General features: G+C 39.3%; 1 protein-coding gene, 1 non-coding gene and 1 pseudogene across 3 annotated transcripts in view; 2 read left to right on the top strand and 1 right to left on the bottom strand.

The window, feature by feature from the left end:
- Positions 1 to 24,528, bottom strand: part of MAGT1 (magnesium transporter 1) — a 39,785-nt gene extending 15,257 nt beyond the window's left edge. Inside the window, exons 1-6 of one of the 2 annotated variants that reach the window (XM_036439864.1) lie at positions 24,289 to 24,528; positions 5,815 to 5,984; positions 4,189 to 4,306; positions 1,587 to 1,727; positions 946 to 1,086; positions 130 to 219 (exon numbers count right to left, since the gene is read on the bottom strand). In XM_036439864.1, the coding sequence (XP_036295757.1) occupies positions 130 to 219; positions 946 to 1,086; positions 1,587 to 1,727; positions 4,189 to 4,306; positions 5,815 to 5,984; positions 24,289 to 24,486 (858 nt within the window). In that variant the 5' untranslated portion in view covers positions 24,487 to 24,528. Of the gene's footprint in view, positions 1 to 129; positions 220 to 945; positions 1,087 to 1,586; positions 1,728 to 4,188; positions 4,307 to 5,814; positions 5,985 to 20,199; positions 20,223 to 24,288 lie in introns of those variants that run through there. The other variant, XM_045582379.1, reaches the window with a different exon arrangement.
- Positions 9,565 to 10,038, top strand: LOC118720132 (annotated as a pseudogene).
- LOC118720309 lies at positions 12,758 to 12,868 on the top strand. The gene has a single exon (XR_004988404.1). It is a non-coding gene; the product is annotated as a U6 spliceosomal RNA (small nuclear RNA).

Below are 24,528 nucleotides of genomic sequence, written 5' to 3'. Positions count from 1 at the left end.
CGTAAACAGAAAGATTGAAAATCCAAAACTAAATCTAGTTCTCTCATATGCTGACACTGGTCTCACAGGCTAATCATTATTAAGGTTAACTGTGGTATACAATGAAAAGAAATCCTGGACTTTCCTTACCACATGTCCTGTGTGGGGATTCTTATGAGCATATGGTGGTCCTCTTATATGATTCCACATTTGACCAGATGTCATAGCAAGCACAAAACACTAGGAAACAAAAAATGACATACTATTTAACATAATGCAGTTGTTTCCACCTTGATTAAATTGATAGGCATATGAAAAGTACATCTGCTTAAGTAATATATGAAGAACATATTTTTTCAGATAAATTATTTCTTTTTTAAAAACATTTTATTGATTTTTTACAGAGAGAAAGGGAGAGGGATAGAAAGTTAGAAACATCAATGTGAGAGAAACATTGATCAGCTGCCTCTTGCGCACCCCCCCCTGGGGTTGTGCCCGCAACCAAGGTACATGCCCTTCACTGGAATCGAACCCGGGACCCTTCAGTCCACAGGCTGACGCTCTGTCCACTGAACCAAACTGGTTTCGGCAAATTATTTCTTAATTAAGGCTTGTATTTCACAAGGATCACAAGAATAAATATTTACTTCAAAAGGAAAACACATTTAAAAATTATAAATAAGTTGATACAAGTTTTAAAATTGAATATTGAAAAGACCTTTAAAATAATAATTTAAAAAAAACTAAAGATTTTCTAGAGGTGACAGTCTATCACTTAGGTTGAACAAAAAACTAGGTACTCTCCAAGCTCTGGCCATCCTAATGATATAATGGAGGAGACAAACTGATTTTAAGGCATAAAATAAAAATACATAAAATAATTTCCACAGTAAGAAATAAACAAAATGCTACCTACCAATACAATATTAGTTTTATTCATGTAATTTTTTTCTAAAATGTACTCACCAAAGCTGCAAAAGCCCATCCAGTTTTATTAAAGAGAAATTCCATATTGCTTCTTCGGAGATATACAAGTCCACCAATAACAGCTAAAAGCAATCCCAACATAAGGGGACCAGCATAATTTGGAGGTCTTATTACTCTAATCTAATGGAAAGGAGAGAAAAATATTTTAAATTATGAAATTGATTCACTAATTACATAGGTCACCATAATTTGAAATGAAAGCAATCAAATCAGTGTAGTTACTTTCAGGGAAAATTACACTTTTTTATTTTCATCCTAATCATGAGATTCTACATGCTTGGCTCTACAATGTATCTTAAAATGGGATGGAGTAAGTACAATATTCTGTTTAACCACAACATAATTCCTTTCGTTAATAAGTATTTGCCAAGTACAACTAGAAAGTCCACACTTAATAATGTCAAAAGAGTGGTTTCCATTCTGAATTCAATAACAAAGGATGTTTTGTAATTTTACTCTTTCATCATGACGATTCTGTTAAATGCTACTTATGAAGGGACTGCGAAACTACTTATTAATTACCACCTCAGTGATATGGGTACAAGACTAATTAGGATATCCCCAGTAAGATTCCAAGTGGATAATGGCAAAGTAACTTTCTACAAAGTAGGGAAACTTACAGTGACATCAGTTCTGTCAGCAATCCAACGGGCAATCTGCTCAGCTGAAAAACCACGCACCTGCAACTCATACGTATCACCTCTTTTGGGTTTCCCTTTTGCAGGAAAGTTGATAAAAGTTGGAGCTGAATTCATGTTTAGCTAAATTAAAAGTAGTCCATGAAAATATAAGTTATCAAGGAAAAGAAGTAACAGCAAATATTATCTTGAAAATTAGGCATTTTATGAAGATGAGGAAGCCCAGGTTTAAGTAGGTTAAGTGATTTGCCTGAGGAAAATGGTAAATGGCAGAGACAGGATTCAAATCCAAGGCTGCCTGTAACATTAATTAGCATACTGCTGACCAAATAGAAACTCCTAGCTAAGAAACCTACATTTTACTCCTTCAGAATGGAAAATCGCCCATGCCACCAACATTTTAACTGTTCTGAGATTATGCAAAAAAGAATACATTTATTAGAACTAAAACTCTTATTTAGCTGAGGCAAGATCCAAATAGAGTACATTCTCAATTAGAAAGAAACTAAAATAGGGCTCTGACATTGCAATGAAAACCAATACAAAATGGTAGCCATAAGCAGAATAGTTAATTCTAAAAGGTTCATAAATGTTTTCTGAGAAGCACCACAGTTCTCAATACTCTATGATGAAACCAAGATCTGTTTAAGAAGACAACAATGAAATTGCTAAAATAAAGAAACCATGACTGACTTATCTGCATTCTATCTTTCCTGACCTAATTGTTCTTGTGAAAAACAGAAAGTCTGACTAAGTCCCGGGAAAAATGATGGACATCAGATGCAAGCATTCAGGTTCACTCAGCAGGTAACCCTAAAATGAAGACTAGCTAGTATAAAACAATTATAATTAAAAGATATCAGCCAATATAATAACCCAAGTTCCTTGCTTTGATTCTGTACTCACAATAAAACCCTTCTAGACATAGTTATTTAGACTTATCCATAGTGGAGAGGGTATACTAATTAGTGGATATGATTACTTTGGTCTCCCTGGCAGTATATTACAGGGAATTAATAGATTAGCTTTTTGGCTACCAAATCCTATGGACTTGTAAAAAAATGTTTTTATTGATTTCAGATAGAGGAAGGGAGAGGGAGAGATAGAAACATCAATGATGAGAGAGAATCATTGATCAGCTGCTTTCTGCTCAACCACTAAGCCACACCAGCTGGGTAAATACACTTCATTTTTTTTTAAATGCAGGTGAGACTGAATGGTGTGGATCAGTGGTTGAGCATCGACCTATGAACCAGGAGGTCATGGTTTGATTCCTGGTCAGGGCATATGCCCAGATTGCAGCCTCAATCTCCAATTGTGGGGCATGTGGGAGGCAACCGATAAATGATTTTCTCTCATCATCAATGTTTCTATCTTTCACTCTCCCTTCCTCTCTGAAGTCAATAAAAATAAATTTTTTAAAAATTAAGAAAAAAAATTAAGCAACTGTCCGGGCGGCAGGATTCAATGGTCGCGTCTTGAGCTATGAACCAGGAGGTCATGGTTCGATTCCTGATTGCAGCTTGCCCGGGTTGTGGGCTTGCAGGAGGAAGCTGATCAATGATTCTCTCTCATCACTGATGTTTCTATCTCTCCCCCTCTCCTTTCCTCTCTGAAATCAATTAAGAAAATATAGGTGAGAGAGGTCATGATTGACAGAGCTCATACACTATGGGATCCAGGGCACAGGAAAGGGGTGGAGCTTTGAACAAGGAGCTTTTCCACTAAGACAAGAAAGAAGGCGAAACCGGTTTGGCTCAGTGGTAGAGCGTCGGTCTACAGACTGAAAGGTCCCAGGTTCGATTCCGGTCAAGGGCATGTACATTGGTTGCGGGCACATCCCCGATAGGGGATGTGCAAGAGGCAGCTGGTCGATGTTTCTCTCTCATTGACATTTCTAGCTCTCTATCTCTCTTTCTCTCTGTAAACAATCAATAAAATATATTAAAAAAAAAAAAAAAAAAAGCCGGGACCGGTTTGGCTCAGTGGCTAGAGCATCGGCCTACGGACTGAAAGGTCCCGGGTTCGATTCCCGGCAAGGGCATGTACCTTGGTTGTGGGCACATCCCCAGTAGGGGGTGCGCAAGAGGCAGCTGATCGATGATTCTCTCTCATCGATGTTTCTAACTCTCTATCCCTCTCTCTTCCTCTCTGTGAATAAATCAATAAAATATGTTAAAAAAAAAAAAAAAGCAGGGGGTAAAGACAAGTACAATACCTAACTCGACTAAAAACTTCAATATTACAGTGATGGTATAATGATGGATTAATGCTGTGATTTAAAAAGTTACTTGATAAACTGTCAACTAAAATTGTTTAAAATGGTAATTTTTATTATGTATATTTACCACAAATGTGTGTGTGTGTCTATTACTTGATTACAACCCAATTTCCATATTCTATTAGGTTAAGCACTGACTATTACATTTCATGGCTACCTCAAGTTCAGTTTTTATTTTACTAAGTACTCTAGATCTTACATAAAACAAGTCATATTTAACTTCTTGTGGCCATTAAAAAGATGTGTTTCACTTTATCCATAGTTTGCCTATTCCTACTTAATAGAATAAACCAAAGATCTTACCATCTGAAAAACATCAGAGCCTTCATCAAAATCCACCATAGCAAAAAATATCCTGTTTGTAAATGCGTTGGAGTATCGCCAGGAGTTTGCCAGGATCTGGAATTCTTCATCTGCTTGCCTGGATGTAATCAGATTTGTGAAGATAAAATATAAAACATTTTAAAAAGCAATCTAGTTTATTAGAAGTAACACAGATCCAAAGACTCAACAGTAATTTTCCAATGGTGGGGGGCAAGTCAGGCTCTGCTGATGGGATTAGGACAAACGCTGACTAAGTCTGTCATTGTTTTGGCATAAGAGAAGTCTTATCCCAACTGTTTGGAGATTTCAATAGAAAGTAGTAATTACCTGTCTATATCTCATACTTTGTGCCTATTTCTTATCTTAAAGCCCTTTAGTAGTCACTAGAAAATCCACCTAATTGTCTCTACCACAATTTAAAAAAAATGTTTTTATTGATTTCAGAGAGAGTAAGGGAGAGGGAGAAAGAGATAGAAACATCAATGATGAGAGAGAAGGTTTTTACTAAATTAGTTCTTCACAGGGCTGCTTTGTCATTTCATTTAAAGTAAATTGTCAGATCACACATACTGATTTTAAAATATATTAAAAAACACACAAAAAATCCCCACAAAAAGCTAAAAATCCACTATTTTCATTATTTTTTAAAATATATTTTATTAATTTTTTACAGAGAGGAAGAAAGAGGAATTTTCATTATTCATAGTATTTTTTTAATAAATATTTTTAAATGTATTTTTATGGATTTTTTACAGAGAGGAAGGGAGAGAGATAGAGAGCTAGAAACGTCGATGAGAGAGAAACACCGACCAGCTGCCTCTTGCACACCCCCTACTGGGGATGTGCAGGCAACCAACCTACATGCCCCTGACAGGAATCGAACCTGGGACCTTTCAGTCCGCAGACCGACGCTCTACCACTGAGCCAAACCGGTTTCGGCAATTCATAGCATTTTTGTTTGAAGAAATATCAATCTTTATTCCTAAGATCATTCAGAAACAGTAAAATAAATCAATAAACCATTATTTGATGAAAGTTTATATGAAAGTGACCTAGAATCACTGCAAAATAATCTAGAAAAAAAGAAACATCTCTACCATAAATCATGCATCTTTATTTTCTAAAAAAATTCTCTTGTAATTCCAAACTTGGATGCAGCCACCATTATTGTATTAATAAATCTCTCTATCTTTGGGTAGACCAGTTAAAATTTTAGAACTTGTTTTTCCCAAAATGAGAGAATATTTCCTTTACTACCTTCTGGGGCTGCTGTGATAAAACAAGAGTATGAAGTTGAAAACACGAATAATAAAACACTACATCAATGCTATTGTCATACATTTATATAAGTTGACACCAATTTAGAAGATAATTTAGATTTATTCCTGGTGGCTCCAATACTTTATTCATGCTCTTTGTTCCCACTACTAATACGGACAACCAAGAAGTGACTATAAAAGAACAGTAGTATTGTGTGTTAGTATAAATATCTTAAGTAAGATATACACATTATGTACCCACTAAACTAATTTAGTTCTCTGGAATTGAAAAATGGTTAAAATCTTATAAGTTATTTAACTTTAAAGTGTAGTTGAAGGTTCATACTTGCACACGACACATTGTCTATGAAGTTGGAGAGCAGTGAACATGACAATAACGGAGTAGTTTCTTGGTGGGGCTTTAACAAGGCGACGGAACTTGTCTCCATTCATTCTTATTACGGGTCTTTTATTGGTCCATTCCATCAGTTGACTAACCTTTTCAGATAACACCATCTAAAAAAGACAAAGGAAACATGCCGTTCTAAACTTGTCATGTAAAAAAAAGATTAAAAAAGTAAACTTGCCATATAAAGTTTCTTTTATCTAGGCAACTTAACAGTAAGACTAACAAGTAGAGTTCCATAGGAAATTTGAGAGACCTAAAAGTAAAATTTAGGAGTTGGGCCTAAAGATGATACTTATTCTTAAAATTAGATTATTTTATGATGAGATTTAGTGAAATACTATATTTTTGATATGACTTACTAATAAATAACAAAGTCATAAACCCTTTCATCTGCGAAAGATTTCAAAGAATATGGAGTTAAATCAATTATATAGCTATAATAAGCAAGGCTGGGTGGCGGTGATGAAAGGATAGACACACAGATCAATGCAACAGAACCCAGAAATAGACTTACACAAATGTAGCCAACTAAGTTTTCAAAAAAAATGCAAACAGCAACTCAATAGAGCAGAGGTGGGAAATGTGCGGCACGCTAAGTCATTTAACCTGGCCCTGCTAAGGCAAATGAAGGTGGGTCTGGAAATTCAATAAATCTGGGAGCTTTCTTCTTCTTCTTCTTTTTTAAAAATATATTTTATTGATTTTTTTTTTTTTACAGAGAGGTAGGGAGAGGGATAGAGAGCCAGAAACATCGATGAGAGACATCGATCAGCTGCCTCCTAAACACCCCCTACTGGGGATGTGCCCGCAACCAAGGCACATGCCCTTGACCGGAAACGAACCCGGGATCCCCCAGTCTGCAGGCCGATGCTCTATCCACTGAGCCAAACTGGTTTTGGCAGAAAAAGGCGTTTTAAGGCAAAGGAGTAAAAGACGAGAGTTTTCACGTGGGGACTTCTAGTTCCCTGGAGGGTCATGAACACAAGGTATCAGCTCCCAGGCATTTAGTAAAAGGAAAGCGGACAGAAATAGTGCTGTTTTGTGGACGTTTCTTTCCATTCTCTGGAAGTGCTGCTCCCCTGTTCTTGTGGGTGCGTCAGGAGCCGGTGTGAAATCCCTCAGAGGTGGCAAGACCCATCTGAGGACCCACCTAGGCCACATCCCTGGCTTGTGAACCTTCAGTTCCATGAGCCACATCACGTCTAGTCTGGTGGTGCAGCTTTTCAGACATAACTGTGGATCTCGTGCCCATCAGTGGGCACTGCTTGTGCGGCGGCCCCCCACCCCCTCCGTGCTTCCCTGCCAGGCCCAGGCAGCCACGAGTCTGGTCTCCGTGTCTCGGGATTTATTTACTCTGCACATTTCACTAAACGGACTCGCACAATGTGTGGCTGGGGTGACAGGCTTCTTTTACAGGGCAGCATGTTCTCTTAGCCCACCATGCTGGGGCATCCTCTTTATTACCAAACATATCCTATTGGGTAGGCACACCGGATTTGTTTACCCACCCACCCCTGGTGGGCTTAGGGGCAGTTTCCACATTTTGATATGATGAACATCCCTGCACATGTTTGAATGGACATATGTTCTCATTTCCCAGGATAAGTAAGTACATAGGAGCGAAACTGCTGGCTCCTATGGTCACTGGTGGTATAACCCCCGAGGCCTCTCCTAGAGCAGCTGCCATAAAAAAGAAAAAGAAAAAAGGGAACTAACATTATGAGAAACAATATTTGCCAGTGATATATCTGATAAGAGGCTAAACTTAAAAATATATACACTACTCAAACAACTCAACAAAAGACAAAACAATCCAATTAAGAAATGGGCAGAGGTCCTAAATAGACATTTCTCCGAAGAGGACATACAAATGACCAAGAGACATATGAAGAAATGCTTCAGTTCACTAATCATCAGAGAGATGCAAATTAAAACAACGAGGTACAACCTCACACCTGCCAAAATGGCTTCCATCAATAAATCAACCAACAAGGCTGTGGAGAAAAAGGAACCCTAGTACACTGCTGGTGGGAATGCAAACTGCTACAGCCACTATGAAAAACAGTGTGCATTTCCTCAAAAATTTTGAGAGTCGACCTATGAACCAGGTCACGGTTTGTTCGATTCCTGGTCAGGCACAAACCCAGGGTGCGGGCTTGATCCCTAATGTAGGGTGTATAGTAGGCAGTTAATCAATGATTCTCTCTCACCATTGACGTTTCTATCTATCTCTCTCTCTCCCTTCCTCTCTGAAATCAATAAAAATTTATATATCTATATATATAGTAACTGCCCTCTGACCCAGTGATTCCAATTTTAGGAATATATCCTAAGAAGCCTGTAACACAAAGCAGAAAGAATATATGCACTTGTGTAAAGAGCGCTAGGGAAGGCACTTGGACATTTCTTTAAATTGTCAGCTGAATCCAGTGATGTCTGGTTTGCCAAAAGGCAAGGGTGTAGTCAGCTGATCTTCAGACCAGGTGCCTGGAAGTGGGTTTTATTATGTAAATCCAGCCAAGCACCAGGAATGAATATGGACTGGGCCCACCCTAGAATGCAAACAGTCTCCTTTGTCTTGACTTTTAGTAAAACTTACTGGTATTTGGTGGTATAAAATAAATGTGCTGCAAGGGTCTCTGGCTCTGGGTCCCTGTCTCTCCATCGGTCCGGTCCCAGCTTTCCCTACTGTATCTGTGCCTGTCTCTCATTTTCTCAATCCCCTGTCGCCCCTACTCAGGAACCTTATCGCCTTCTATCCGTGCTGGACTCAGAAAATGGATCCCCCTCTACATACTTGTATGTTCATAGCAGCATTTATTTACAATAGCTAAGATCTGGAAACAGCCCAAGTGCTCATAAATAGATGAGCACACCTATATGCAGCTGTAATATAGGAGATAACATGGAGGGACCTGGAAAATATTATGCTAAGCGAAATAAGCCAATCAAAGAAAGACAAGTATCATGACCTCACTTATATATGGAATCTTAATGAACAAAATAAACTGACAAACAAAATAGATCCAAAGACATGTAAGCATGCAACAGACTGATGATTCTTAGAGGGAAGTGGAGGTGGGCTGAAGGGATCAACCAAAAAACTTCTATACATACATGCATAACCCATGGACACAGACAATAGAGTGGTGGAGGCCTGGGGTGGGAACAGGGGTGGTATAAGAGGTCAATGAAAGAAAAAGGGGGACATATGTAATACTTTCAACGATAAAGATCTTTTAAAAGTAAATTACATAATACCTTCAGTTTGATACAATTTATATAGCTCAAGAGTAGTCAAAGCAATAGTAAATTATGAAGAAATCCAAGAGAGATTAACACAGAATTCAGATACTAACTCTGCTGAGGGAAGGATGCAATTTGTGTGATAAATATGGAAGGTTCCTCTCGTATGAAAAGTGGCTGGTAGATTCATGGATATTCACTTTAATATGCTCTATACCTCCTTGTATATCTTCTTAAATAATTTTATATGTTCTTATATGTTTTCAACCATTGTTACTATTTTAATTAAAAATAAAATAATACGAGCGCTCGGCTCCGCGGGCGGCGCGGCGCGGCGGACAGAAGTGGAGACGCTGGTGTCCCCGGAGGTGGCGGCGGGAGGCAGCGGGCGGCAGTGGCGGCCCGGCGTGGACTGCGGTGGGCGGGGGAGGGGGGGGGGCGGTGTGGACGCCCGCGGCGCCGGCTGGGGCATCACCACCGGCCTCGACCCCGAATGGCGCTGCTGGCCGAGCACCTGCTGAAGCCGCTGCCCGCGGACAAGCAGATCGAGACCGGGCCCTTCCTGGAGGCAGTGTCCCACCTGCCGCCCTTCTTCGATTGCCTCGGGTCCCCAGTGTTCACGCCCATCAAGGCGGACATGAGCGGTAACATCACGAAAATCAAAGCTGTGTACAATACCGACCTGGCCAAGTTCCGGACCCTGCAGAACATCCTGGAGGCGGAGAAGGAGATGAACGGAGCGGAGTGGCCCAAAGTGGGGGCCACGCTGGCATTGATGTGGCTAAAAAGGGGCCTCCGCTTCACCCAGATCTTCCTGCAGAGCAACTGCGACGGCGAGCGGGACGAGAGCCACCCCAACCTCGCATCAACGCCACCAAGGCCTACCAGGCGGCACTCAAGAAGTACCACAGCTAGCCGAAACCGGTTTGGTTCAATGGATAGAGCGACGGCTTGGGGACTGAAGGGTCCCGGGTTCGATTCCGGTCAAGGGCATGTACCTTGGTTGCGGGCACATCCCCAGTAGGGTGTGTGCAAGAGGCAGCTGATCGATGACTATCTCTCATCGATGTTTCTAACTCTCTCTCTCTCTCCCTTCCTCTCTGTACAAAATCAATAAAATATATATAGAGAAAAAAGAAGTACCACGGCTGGATCATGCAGATCTTCCAGGCCGCGCTGTGCCCTACAAGTCCGACTTCCTGAAGGAGCTCTCCAAGGGCCAGAACATGATGGAGGAGGGGTGCCTGGAGAAGGTCCGCCTCTTCCTGGTCAACTACACGGCCACCATCGAGTCATCTACGAGATGTACACCAAGATGAACGCCGACCTCAACTACAAGGTGTAGGCGGCCCCGGCCGGCACTCCCAGAAGCAGAGCCAGAACACTGTGAACAAGCCGAGGCCGCCCTGGCTTCGTCCCCCGGAGCAGCCCCCAGTCCGGCTGGCGCTGCAGGGGCTGCCCTGGTTTCTGAAAAGTCAATTTGGGGTCTATCCTAACAGAGCAATAAATAACCACCCTACTTCTGAATCACCTTTAATTCCACGCAGTGCAGACCGGCTGCCTCCATTTCAGTGTGATAAAAACCAGTTAATGTTGCTAATACGTCAAGTCCTAGGGTTTCCCCATCCCCGTCCCCCCACGTGGTGCGTGACCCTGGGGAGCCCTGTCATACGCCTCATTTTAAAAACGAGCATCTGAGGGGGGTGGGGAAAGGGCAGAGTGTGGGGTAGGAACCTGGTGGAGGGGAAAAAATGAGGAACTTTTGTAATAATATGAACAATAAAGGTTTATTAAAAAAAAAAGATAAAAGCGAGCATCTGGTGCAGTGATGTTTCGGATCATGTGAGGACCACGAGGAGTCTGATTGGAAATCATTCAGGATCTTTTAGAGCAGACCAGTGTGCCCTGTGGTTGCACAGCCCAGCCTCACAGCACTGTCAGCATAGACCCCTACTCTTTCCTACTGTCTTTTTCCACACAGTTTTTCATAGTTGAAAACAACCAGCAAGCTCTTGATGACCTTGACCAAGGAGACTTTATTTTAAAGCTATTAGGCATGAGTAACTGATCACAGATGACTTAATCTGCATTCTTCTGCATAAGTATTTCCTTCAGGGACAGCTGCCCCGCCTAAGAAACATGTGTGCTCTCTCCCAGGGAGACCACGAGCCCTCCCCATGCCGAGACCCAGGAAACACCTCGTTGCCTTAACTGTCCCTCCTGGCACTAACAAGAGCTGTATTTTGAAAGTGTTGGGGCGAATAGAGGGATCCCCAAAGAATTCATGTGTGTTAAAAACCCAATGAGGAACAATTGGTGATTTTTATGCAAACATTAAATAATTCTTAATGAATAAATCTCTATTTTGGAATAAAAATAAAATAAAATAATACTTAAGTATTACTTTAAAATAAATGTGTAAAAGATGCATAATTTGAGAGAGAGAGAGAGAGAGAGAGAGAGAGAGAAAGCGCACCCGCGTGCTCGTGAGATAAAAATACTTATTGACTGCCTCCAGCACACCCCCTACTGGTGATCAAGCTGCAGTCTGGGTATGCGCCCTGATCTGACCAGAAATTAAACCAGCAACCTTTCAGTGCATAGGAGGATGACCAAACAAGTGAGCCACACAGGCCATGGCACATGATATCCTTTTAAATCATGCCTAAATTCAGGTAATACTGAAGAAAACAAACAAACCAACCCTGAGTACACCCTTATGAATGAAAAGAGATAGATGGCATAAAAATTAGTTTTGTAGCAAATGTAAAATATTTTCAGTAAGAGCCAGAAAATGAATATACCACACATGTAAAACTGAATATGGACTCTAAGCCCATAGAAAAATACATACACTCTCAAAAGATTGGTATAGCAAATAACAAGACTTATGGAACAATGAATGATACTAAGGAAACAGGTCATTGCTAATGGCAGTGAAGAGAGTGAACTAGAATAGAAGGTAGATAATGTAGAGGGGTAAAGGGTAGAAGCTAGTTCATCTTTCTTTCCCCCTTTTTAAAAAATATTTTTATTGATTTCAGCCGAAACCGATCTGGCTCAATGGACAGAGCGTCAGCTTGGGGACTGAAAGGTCCCGGGTTCGATTCCGGTCAAGGGCATGTACCTTGGTTGCAGGCATATCCCCGGTAGGGGGTGTGCAAGAGGCAGCTGATTGATGACTCTCTCTCATCGATGTTTCTAACTCTATCTCTCCCTTCCTCTCTGTACAAAAATCAATAAAATATATATTTAAATTTTTTTTTATTGATTTCAGAGAGGGAAAGAGAGATAAAAATATTAATGATGAGAGAGAATCACTGATCAGCTGCCTTTTGCACACCCCACACTGGGGATCCAGCCCACAACCCAGACATATGCCCAGGCCAGGAATCAAACCATGACTTCCTGCTTCCTGGTTGACACTCAACCACTAAGCCATGCCTGCCGGGCTAACAGGAGAATCAGTTAGCAATAATTGTCAAGAGTAGAGAATATTCTATTTAAATAAAAGATAAATAGATTAAATGTATTCAGTTTTTCCAACAAAATTATTTCTTGTTATTTGATACATCCTTAATGAGTCTCACAGCTCAGAGAACACTGCTGGTTCAGTTTTTTTAAATATGCATCTTTGTACCCTGACTTCAGCAACATATATACTAAAATTGACATGATACAGAGAAGATCAGCATGATCTCTGTGCAAGAATAAAACACAAATTCATGAAAAATAATTTAAATTAAAATCATATGCATTCTCTGTTTTTAAGCAGTCATTAATTTTGTTTCATTTTCAAATTAAATTTGATAGATACCAGCAAATTCAAACGTGATTTGTCTATTTTATTTACCATGGATGCAGATTCTATTTGTGGCTATTTTAGACAAAAAGTGAAAACCTGTAACAAGTAATACAACAGTTTTTTATATAGTCTATCTCTATTTAATCACATAGATTTCTTTATTTTTTTTAATATATTTTATTGATTTTTACAGAGAGGAAGGGAGAGAGATAGTTAGAAACATTGATGAGAGAGAGTCATCAATCAGCTACCTCTTGCACACCCCCCACTGGGGATGTGCCCGCAACCAAGGTACATGCCCTTGACTGGAATCGAACCCGGGACCCTTCAGTCCCCAAGCCGATGCTCTATCCATTGAGCCAAACCGGTCTCGGCTTAATCACATAGATTTATGATCACTCCAACAAACAACTATATGTGCTTTGATATTAGATATTAATATGTGGAGTCTTCTTAAACAAAAGTCCTGAATAAACTTTTCAACTTGGTCTATGTAAATCATTTATAATATTCCTGTTCCTCTTTATTAACAGCCTGAAAAGACCAGATTTCTGGCTATTCAATCTCCAAATAATTTATCCAATAAAAGAAATTAGTTCAGAGGAATTACAAATTCTCTTTAAAGCTCTTATAAAATGAGATTATCGCCTCAAAAGACTGCTTAATACAGGGACCATTAGGTTACTTTGAGTTCATTTACTTTAAAATGAATTGTAGATAGATCACAACAAAAGAAGAACTAGAACTAGTTTTAAACTTTCACAAAATTACATGAGCACATAATCACATGAACAGAATAATTAAGTTATAATCTTATTCACAATAATTAATATTTTAATATATCTTAATAATGTCTCTCTTGAATTGATTTTTTTTTGAGAAAATAGCAGCTAATAAAGTAAGTCCTTACTTAACATCATCCAATGGTTCTGTGACTTTAAGTGAAATGAAGTATGAAGAAACCAATTTTAACGTAGGTTAATTGATACCAATAAAGATCGCATCAACATTATAAGGAAACAAAAGGATGCTATCCAGGGACTTGCTGTATTTGCAATGCTTAGTATGTATGTATCAGGCAGCAACTCCTCTTATATAAAGTACAGTGTTTAATTCAAACCTCAAAACAACACTATGAGGTACTCTATTTTTATTCTCATTTAACTTTTGAGTAACCAGAATCACAGAGGTTAAGTAACTTGCCCAAATTGTCCAAAGTTATAGTAAGACACAGAACTAGGATTCAAACAATCCATGATCATTCTAAACCAGGGATTCTCAACAGCACTACTAATATCTTAGGCTAGATAATTATTTGTTGAGGGGAGCTGTGCTGCACATTGCAGGATGTTGAGCACATCCCTAAACTCTACCCATTAGATGCCAGTAGCACCCCTACCCCCACCTACAACCACCAAAATTATCTCCAGACTCTGCCACATAATCCTTGGGGAGCAAAATTTCCCCCATCTCTTATTGAGAACTGTTCTAAAATGAAAAAAAAAAACTTTCACTATACGATTTAAGTGTTTTTAATTGTTTTATGTATATTCAAAAAATATTTTCTTCATTACTGCTCAGAACACATTACAAAAGATTTGATGATCAAGCAAACCAATGGATAATAGGCTTTTTACACTCATGTTTCTCAAAGTGTAGCCTGTTAAAAGTACAGACTTCTGGATTTCATCCTCCAATAAATTTGGTTAATTGGGTCTAGGGTAGATTCCAATAATACAGAAATTTAACATGTACCCCAAGTCTTTATATGCACTGAATTTTGAGAACTACTGCTCTACATTCTTAATTCTTATGAATAGGGATCAAGTTACATAAATTTATGTGCAACACTGAGAAATTAAATCAATATTAAGCGATTCAAATAATGAACAGGAAAAACTATAACATTTTAATAATAAATCACTACTTGATATTCCTGAACAGTTGAAGAATGTGATATAGTCTGAATAACTCAAATATAACACCTATATATTTCCTAGACACTTCTTTTAAAAAAATATATATTTTATTGATTTTTTACAGAGAGGAAGAGAGAGGGATAGAGAGTTAGAAACATCGACGAGAGAGAATCATCGATTAGCTGCTCTTGCACACCCCCTACTGGGGATGTGCCTGCGACCAAGGTACATGCCCTTGACCGGAATCGAACCCGGGACCCTTGAGTCCACAGGCTGATGATCTATTCACTGAGCGACACCAGCGAGGGCCTAGGGATACTAAAAAATAGCCTCTAGGAATATTTATGTATCAGACTTTTAATAAATTTATATTACCAAAAATAACACTAATTCCATATGAGTTATTACAGCAATGTAAAAAGCATGTTTACGAGTAGATTAAGTGAAAGCAAAAAATTAATCTCAGTACCAGTCTTTGTGGGCAGATACGTTTATGCCTATAAATACACCTATATCAATTAATTACTTCAATCTGAAAATTGTTTTGTTGTTTGGTTTAAGTAACATTAAAAATCAATTTATCGCCCTAGCCGGTTTGGCTCAGCAGATATAATGTTGGCCCATCTCAAATGAGATTCCAGTCAAAGGGGACATATCTCGGTTGCAGGTTCTTGTGGAAGGCAACCAATTGATGTCTCTCTCATATAGGTATTTCTCTCTCTCTCTATCTCTCTCTTTCTCTTTCTCCCTCCCTCTCTCCCTCCCTCCCTCTCTCCCTCCCTCCACTCTAAAAATCAATGGAAAAATATCCTCAGGTGAGAATTAACAAAAAATCAATTTATCTCTCTTGACAGATGTGTATGGAGCTCTTGAAATTTGCCAGGGACTATGCTGGGCTATGGGAATACAGTAGCAAACAAGACAGGCCTGGCTCTTTTCTTCATGGAACTTACAATTCTACGTTGGAAGAGGTGGTAGAGTGGGCGCTTCATGTGATCTGATCCCAGCATGATTTTATGACCTTTTCTTGACCATTTCCCCACTTTTCCTAATATTACAAATCAACATACTTCGTCCTCTCTTTAGTGGGTTCCTTCTTTTTATATTTGGTGTTCTTTGGAAAGTTTTTTTCTGTAACTAATCACCCCCAACATCTACCAGGTATTCTCTAGCTAAACTCAAGTTCCTTTTTTAGGTCTCATTTCTGTTTTTATTGATGAATGAGCTGAGGGTCTGAAGCAAACACATTTTTCTGTTAATTACATGCATAGCACACTCAGCTTTTGCCTGTTGTGACAGTGGTATCCATCACCAGCAACAGAACTCTATAATTCCTACAGGTGTCTCTCTTTCGACTCAGCACTTGAAGTTCCTATGAATTATAATTTCTCAATAATATACTAGCTAATCATTCATTTTTTCATATCTTTATTCCCTAAATATTCATCAACCAAATACTCTATCCCAGGAATTTTGCTTGGCCTTGGAATCCATATCATTATGGATCACAGAGTTTAGTAAAAAACACAGACTTTGGAAACATGGTGGACGACGTGGACCAGCAACAAACTACCAACACTCTAGAAGAGCCCCTGGATCTTATCAGGCTCAGCCTGAATGAGCGAATTTATGTGAAAATGAGAAATGACAGAGAGCTTTGAGGTAGATTACATAGAGAGTGGAAGGGAAGGAGGGAGGGAGAGGGAGAGAGAAATGTGGATGTGAGAGAGACCCATGGATCCATTGCCTCCCGAACACACCCTGACCAGGCTTATCAACATTTATTTATTTATTTTTATTTTTTTTTAAATATATTTTATTGATTTTTGTACAGAGAGGAAGGGAGAGAGATAGAAAGTTAGAAACATCAATGAGAGAGAGTCATCGATCAGCCGCCTCCTGCACACCCCCTTCTGGGGATATGCCCGCAACCAAGGTTCATGCCCTTGACCTGAATCGAACCCGGGGCCCTTCAGTCCCCAAGCCGACGCTCTATCCATTGAGCCAAACCGGTCCCGGCGAGGCTTATCAACATTTAAATATGATATTGGGAGATGTGGAAGAAACTGTGACTACCATAGAAATTGATGAGGAAACATATGAAGAAATATATAAATCAACAAAACGGAATATTCCAATGCTTTTTGTCTGGGGAGATGGTGTTGTCCTAGTTGCCCCTCCATTGAGAGTTGGTTGAAACAAAGAATATATCCTGTGTGGAAATTAGGAGACTTTATATGATTGCGTCTTTAAAGGTAGAAGATATTCAAAAGAGAAACCTGCGTAAATTTTGATATTAATAAATGACCAAGAATTCTTCTGTTCCTGAAATGAGTTTATGTGTACAAAGCACAAATTCTTAAGCTAAATGGCATTTTTATTTTTCTCCAACCCTTTCAATAAATGTGATCACTAAAGTGCAAAAAAAAAAAAACCCCACAAAAAAAACCAACACAAAAAACAAAAAACAAACCCACAGACTTTGGACAAATAATATGAAGTATAATGAGTGATAAAGAGAAATTTTGGGAAATACACAAGCTCAAGTAAACTTGAGAAAGGAAAACATTAAATTTATTGGTAAAGACTTTCCCAATCAATTTTCCCCCTTCTTGGAGTACATTATTGGAGTATATTTTCAACTATTCAAATAAAACAAAAGAACAATATTCATAATTAAAATATAATACCAACAAAGTAAGCTTAGTTTTTCTCTTTTCTTGAAACATTTTTTTAATCCTCACTGTAGGATATTTCCCCCCCCCCCAATTGATTTTTAGAGGGACTGGAAGGGGGGGGGGAGAGAGAGATTGATTTGAGAGACACATCGATTGGCTGCCTCCCACATGTGCTCCAATCAGGGCCAGGGGTCAAACTGCAACTGAGGTATGTGCCCTTGGCGGGAATCGAACCTGAGACCCTTTTTTGATCTGAAGGTCAAGGTTCTAACCACTGAGAAAACCAGCCAGGATTCTCTTGAAGTATTTAAATGAGTATGGCTACACAACAATCCCACTAACATGAAGTCAATGAATGTACCTAATCCTGTTAGTAATAATCAAGTATGAAGAAATTTTACAGAGATTACAGAGATTAAGAGGGTCAAAAAAGGGCAGTGAGATGTTTAATTTTATTCTATCTGCTTGCATAATAATTTTAACTAAATTGGTAGATTAAGCCTTAACAACTACAAATTCCCCTTCTGTCACTGAATATCACTCATCAAAAACAGCATATAGGAATCTATTATCATTTAAAGCTAAAATATGATCCTGCTATTAAGATTTCTTTGGAATTTCAGATGTAATAAAGCTAAGCACCACCAGTCTGAAGCTCTCATAAAAATGTACAACCCTTTTCCCTCAAATTAATTTAAAAAATTTTTTATTGATTTTTTTACAGAGAGGAAAGGAGAGGAATAGAGAGTTAGAAACATCGATGAGAGAAAAATATCCATTAGTTGCTTTCTGCACACCCCCTACTGGGGATGTGCCCACAACCAAGGTACATGCCCTTGACTGGGACCCTTGAGTCTTCAGGCCGATGCTCTATTCCCTGAGCCAAACTGATCAGGGATCCCTCAAACTGATTTTTAAAAAATACATTTTATTGATTTTTTACAGAGAGGAAGGGAGAGAGATAGTTAGAAACATCGATGAAAGAGAATCATCGATCAGCTGCCTCTTGCACACCTCCTACTGGGGATGTGCCTGCAACCAAGGTACGTGTTCTTGACCGGAATCGAACCCGGGACCCTTCAGTTCGCAGGCTGACGCTCTATCCACTGAGCCAAACCGGTTTCAGCATCAAACTGATTTGATTGTACTTGTGTTTTAGACCATCAGGGTTTGTTTAAAAATTCTTCATATTTTTAGCTTTCCTAATCATCCACTATTCTTCCACATGGACAAACACAAGGCCCGCGGGCCAAATCCGTCCCGCCAGGCCTTGCAATGTGGCCCGCACCGCGCTGTCATCACTGCACTCCGCTGCGTTTCCATCACAATGACAGTTTATGACTGTTCAGTAAACCATTCGGCCCGCGATTTAGGCTGGATTTTAGATTTTGGCCCCTTCTCTCATTGAGTTCGACACCCCTAGGTTTAGACACTAGTAAAATAAATTTCCTGGTTAAGCAATAACTTTCCAACTCGATCCTTATATTATGAGTGAGACTGAACAGATCTGGAAACATAATTGGCAGGTAATGACTGAAGGAGACAATAAGCAGAGAAGAGTGCAGATTTAATCCTTAAATGCTATCTGCTCCATTCTCAGTTCACTTACTTCCTGGACAGGGCTAAAATATACCACTATCCCCTCAGTGATGTTTTATTATTGGGGAAGTGTCTCAACTTGTTTTACAACACTTACTGAGCCTTTGGTTCTTAGTAATAAGGTATTTTGTAAAGAACTGCAGGAGTTTTGCATGTGTGACACGTTCACATGTCAGTTCTCAAGGCGATGTCAGAGAAAGTAGAAGTTTTTTCCAATAAAATATGCAGGTAATTCCATTTTCTGAACAATCCTCATAAAAACACTACAAAAAGATCAATTGAGAAAACATTTCACTACAGCAGAGAAACACATTCTTATTTTATTTTCTAATATTCATCTAATATCTTCTACATGCCAGGTGTTTCATTTGGCACTTCATAGCCTTCATCTCATTTAATTTTCACAATATTCAAAGAAATAGGCATTTTCCCATTCTACTGATAAGGAAAATGAGACAGAGTAACTTGTTAAGATCACTTCAGTTACATTAAAACACATGCTCTTTAAAATGTTACAAAATTTTTTGGAGAACTGAGAAAAGGGAGGCGAACTATCTGATACCCTACCATTACTATGACCATTTTTATTATGCTTCAATATTCTTTGTACATTTAACTTTTTTCCATATTTCATGTTATTTTTTTTTTTTTTAAATATATTTTATTGATTTTTTTTACAGAGAGGAAGAGAGAGGCATAGAGAGTTAGAAACATCGATGAGAGAGAATCATCGATCAGCTGCCTCCTGCACACCTCCTACTGGGGATGTGCCTGCAACCAAGGTACAAGCCCTTGACTGGAATCGAACCCGGGACCTTTCAGTCCGCAGGCCGATGCTCTATCCACTGAGCCAAACTGGTTTCGGCTCATGTTATTTCTTTATTACAGATTCCCAGAAGTAGATCAAGAAACATGGACAATTTTATCAAATACCATGCTTTTTCATTGTTATCACCCCCCCAAAACAAAAACAAAAACAAAAAAAAACACCAAATGTAAGGATAAGCAACTTCCCTTCTACCACAGGGAGGGAATAATTCACCATAAAAACAAAACAAGTCACTGGAAAACAAACCTTCATGTCTAGCAGAGAGCATAGGCTTTGGAATCAGACCAGGGATGAATCCCAGCTCATTCTCTAGAGCTGTGCTTCTTTGAACAAGCCCCAAACCTTCCTTTTGCTCAGCATCAGTTCCCTCATCTTTCAAAAGGGGCTCATACTACTAATAAAATAAAATAAAATAAAAATAAATTTAAAGGGTTAATACTCTGCAGTGTTATTGTGAGGCTTATAGATAATGCATGTATCGGGACTAGTAATAATTAATGTTGTTTTAAACATTCGTTTAAAATCTTGCTTGGCGTTGACTTGTATTGACATAACCTTCAAACACGTGGTATCTACAAGAACGTGTGAAGTGCAATTAACAAGTTTTGCTTGAAAAAGTTTGTGTTTGGTTTGGTTTTTGTTGCAAAACTAGGGCTAAGAAGATGGCGGATGAAGAGCATATTTGGCACTGCATGCTTTACAAGTTCCACTTAGGAAGAAAAGCAAGTGAGGCTGCAAAAAACATCTGTAGTGCTCTTGGTCAAGATGCAGTTAGCGCCAGAAAATGCCAGCGTTGGTTTGAGAAATTTCGCGAGGGAAATTTTTCGTTAGATGACAAGAGTGGTCGAGGCCGTGTGTCCAATTTTGATCAAGAAGCTCTTCAGGCTCTTTTGGTGCAAAATCCTCAAATTACCCAACAAGAGCTTGCGACAACTTTAAATTGTTCACAAAAAACAATTTCCAATCAATTGCGTGCACTTGGCAAAGTCCAAAAGTTTGGAAAATGGGTTCCTCATGAGTTGACCGACAACAACCGTAATCAAAGAGTCACAATTTGCAGTTCGCTCCTCTCTCGTCAAAACCGTTTGCCGTTTTTAGAGCAAATTGTTACCGGAGATGAAAAATGAGTGCTGTATGTTAATTTGAAAAGGCGGCCTCAATGGTTGGACAAAAATGAGGCTCCGCAGCCCACGCCAAAACCTGACTTGCATGCGAAAAAAGTGATGTTGTGTGTTTGGTGGAATTTTAAAGGAATTCTTCATTATGAACTTTTACCATCTAACCAAACCATTACAAGTGCAGTGTATAGTGCCCAATTGGAAAGGTTAGCCCAAGCTTTAAGAGAAAAAGAACCCGCGCTGATTAATCGGAAGGGCGTAATTCTTCACCACGATAACGCACGACCGCATACTGCAAGAATCACTGCTGAAAAACTGCGCCAGTTGGAATGGGAAGTTCTCCCTCAACCTGCATATTCTCCTGATATTGCCCCTTCCAATTACCATTTGTTTCGTTCTTTGCAAAACTTTCTTGGAAAAAAATTTAATAATGAAGAATGCCTCAAAAATGCATTGACCGAATTTTTTGCATCAAAATCACAAGAATTTTACAACAGAGGGATTAAAATGCTTCCTGAGTGTTGGGCACAAGTAGTAGAAAACAACGGCAACTATATTGTTGATTAAATTTTGTTGTATTGTTTAAATAAATTCGATTTAAAAAAGTATTAGAAAACGACATTAATTATTACTAGACCTAATAAATCATAGTGCCTGACCTGTAGAAGGCATTGAATAAATAATCTATACTAATAAAATGGTTATATGCTAATTAAACCTGGAGACCTTACCAGCCTATATTTATCCCTTGTTTACTGATGAGAAAAATCCAACTTTAGGATTTAAAACCTAAACAAGCCTGCAAGTGAAAGAACAGAGTTGTGATTCTATGCACACAGTTAATGAATTAATTGGATGTTTACTGAGGACCTTTCTGAAAGACACTGCTAGGGAAAGAGCACTAATTTAAAAACGTCTGTATTCAAGATGCTCACAGTCCAATGGGAAAGACTGGTATATAAACAATTATAATACAATATTCTGAATTGCTCTCAATTTGCCGAAACCGGTTTGGCTCAGTGGTAGAGCATTGGTCTGCAGACTGAAAGGTCCCAGGTTCGATTCCGGTCAAGGGCATGTACCTGGGTTGCGGGCACATCCCCAGTAGGGGGTGTGCAAGAGGCAGCTGATCGATGACTCTCTCTCATCGACGTTTCTAGCTCTCTCCCTTCCTCTCTGTAAAAAATCAATAAAATATATATATTTTTAAAAAAGATGATTTGAATTGCTCTCAATTCACATGGGAGAACCAGGACAAACTTAGTTAAGGAAGAAAGTAATGTTTGAGCTAAGACTTGAAGAGTAGGAAACCTCAGGGCTGGGGTAAGAGAGAAGGGAGATTCTCCAACAGAATTCCAGCAAGTATAGACACAGAGAGTACAGAAGATCAAGGCAGGCAGTTAATTCCAAACCGGTTTTGGCTGCTTATTCCTTTTAAAAACAATTTATGTCCTACTAGGCCCTTCTGCTTCTAGTTCAGTGAGAGATTAAAGAATAACTATAACTTAATTCGTTTCTATTTTCTTTTTTTAAATAACTTTTTTAAATCTCCGCTTGCATATTTAAAAAATAAGTGGCCCTTGCTGGTTTTGCTCAGTGGATAGAGCGTGTGTCTGCAGACTGAAAGGTCCTGGGTTCAATTCCAGTCAAGGGCACATGCCTGGGTTGTGGACTCGATCCCCAGTGGGGGGCATGCAGAAGGCAGCCAATCAATGATTCTCTCTCATCATTTATGTTTCTATCTCTCTCCCTCTCCCTTCCTCTCTGAGATCAATAAATTGTATTTTTTTTTAAAAAAGTGGTCATTATACAAATTCAGACAATAGCAGTACATAAGATAAAAAATTAAAGTGTTAAAAAAAAAAGTTAAAGTGTTTCCCTAACGAACAATCCCAACTCTCCCACAACCACGGCTAACAGATTGATGTGTATTCTTACCAAAGTTTCATTACACACACACACTCACACACACACTATTTTTGACATAAAAGTAATCCTAAATATAAAAGTACGTATTGCTCTCTACATCTTGTTTTACATGTAAAAATAGCTTGGATCCCTCCTAAAAAAAAACACACATCAATTTCTAGTTCCAGTGTATGAACCTGCTCACTTCACCATACATTTAAAAATTGTATATTTTTTATTTTACTTTTTGCCAAGCTAATAAGCAACCGTTTTAAATTGCCAGCTTGCTCCCCCGCACCCCTTTTTAAGGGAATAGTTCAAATATTCAGAAACAAAAGATAGGATCTTTTTAAATTCAGCTCAAGTTGACAAACATCTGAGATGTTTAAATAGTATTTTAAAAGTGCATGCACAGATACTGTGTATTAGGGGAAGCCCAGAAATGTACAGGAAATAGCATAAGACTGACCAGATATAGGATTTTATACCTTTTTCTGCAATTTAACTGTGTAAGCTTAAGACTCGGTTTTCCTCATCTATAAAAAATAAAACTGGAGAACATAAACTATTGCTAGTAATTGTAAAGCTCTAAGAGCATATAGCTCTAAGTCTCTAGTATTTCAACACAGTATTAAAATGCCTGTTTGGATTGCTTAATTGTGAGTAAAGAATACTGTTACCTCCTCCACTCTCTAAAACCAGTAAATCTCACAAGGAGGGATCTTAGTTTTGTTCACTTATGAATACCAAGCTCCTAGAATAGTGCCCGGCATGCTTGATACTTGTTAAATGACTGAAAATGGTTTAATAGCTTCCACTCCCCTAAATTGCTTTAAATTATTTTTTTGGACAATTTGATAAACGTGGCACAGTTTCACTCTTCAGTTTAAGTCTTACATTCCTAATTTTCCCGTTCTTACATTTCTGAAGTGAAAATGCTCTTAAGCGTCTGTAAAGGAATTTGCATCTGCTGACAGCAGAAGACTCAGATATTCTACCCGCTGGACCTAAAGTCGAACTTCCACCACCACCTGGGAGGGCCCGTACTCAAAAAAGTACCGAAAGTTCTGTGTACATGCACAGGCCTAGAGAAGCCAGGCTGTCACATACCCAACCCCACTCTCAGACTCAGCATTCCCAGAACACAAGGAGTTACTTTCTTCTCTCGCAAACCCCCCAACTGCCAACACGGCGGAACTGGAGGCACTTAAGGTAGAACCGGCGGGGAAAGGAGTCAGGAAGGAGAGAACAGACCCTCTCCAGCCCGCTCATTGGGGAAAGCCCGTGTTGCTGCAAATAGCGTCCTCACCTCCTTCTTTCTTTGGGCAGAGGCTGGAGGAACCCCAAATACAAGCAGCAGCGCCACCGCAATGGTTGCAGAGACACACCAAAGCCACGATCGCGCTGCCATGTTTGCTCCTCTCCCTCCTGGAAGCGAAACTTTCCTCCGGCTGGGGTGGCTGGTTGGGCGTGAGAACAAGCTAACCAGCCCCTTGGCCCTCCTCATTGGTCTGGCTCGGCCTCAGCAGGCGACCTCTCACTTTACGTC

This window comes from Pipistrellus kuhlii, unplaced genomic scaffold (genome assembly GCF_014108245.1).
Source record: "Pipistrellus kuhlii isolate mPipKuh1 unplaced genomic scaffold, mPipKuh1.p scaffold_m20_p_16, whole genome shotgun sequence".
NCBI classification, from domain to species: domain Eukaryota; kingdom Metazoa; phylum Chordata; class Mammalia; order Chiroptera; family Vespertilionidae; genus Pipistrellus; species Pipistrellus kuhlii.
The sequence above is the reverse complement of the archived record's forward strand: the minus strand, read 5'-3'. Positions and strand labels throughout refer to the sequence as shown.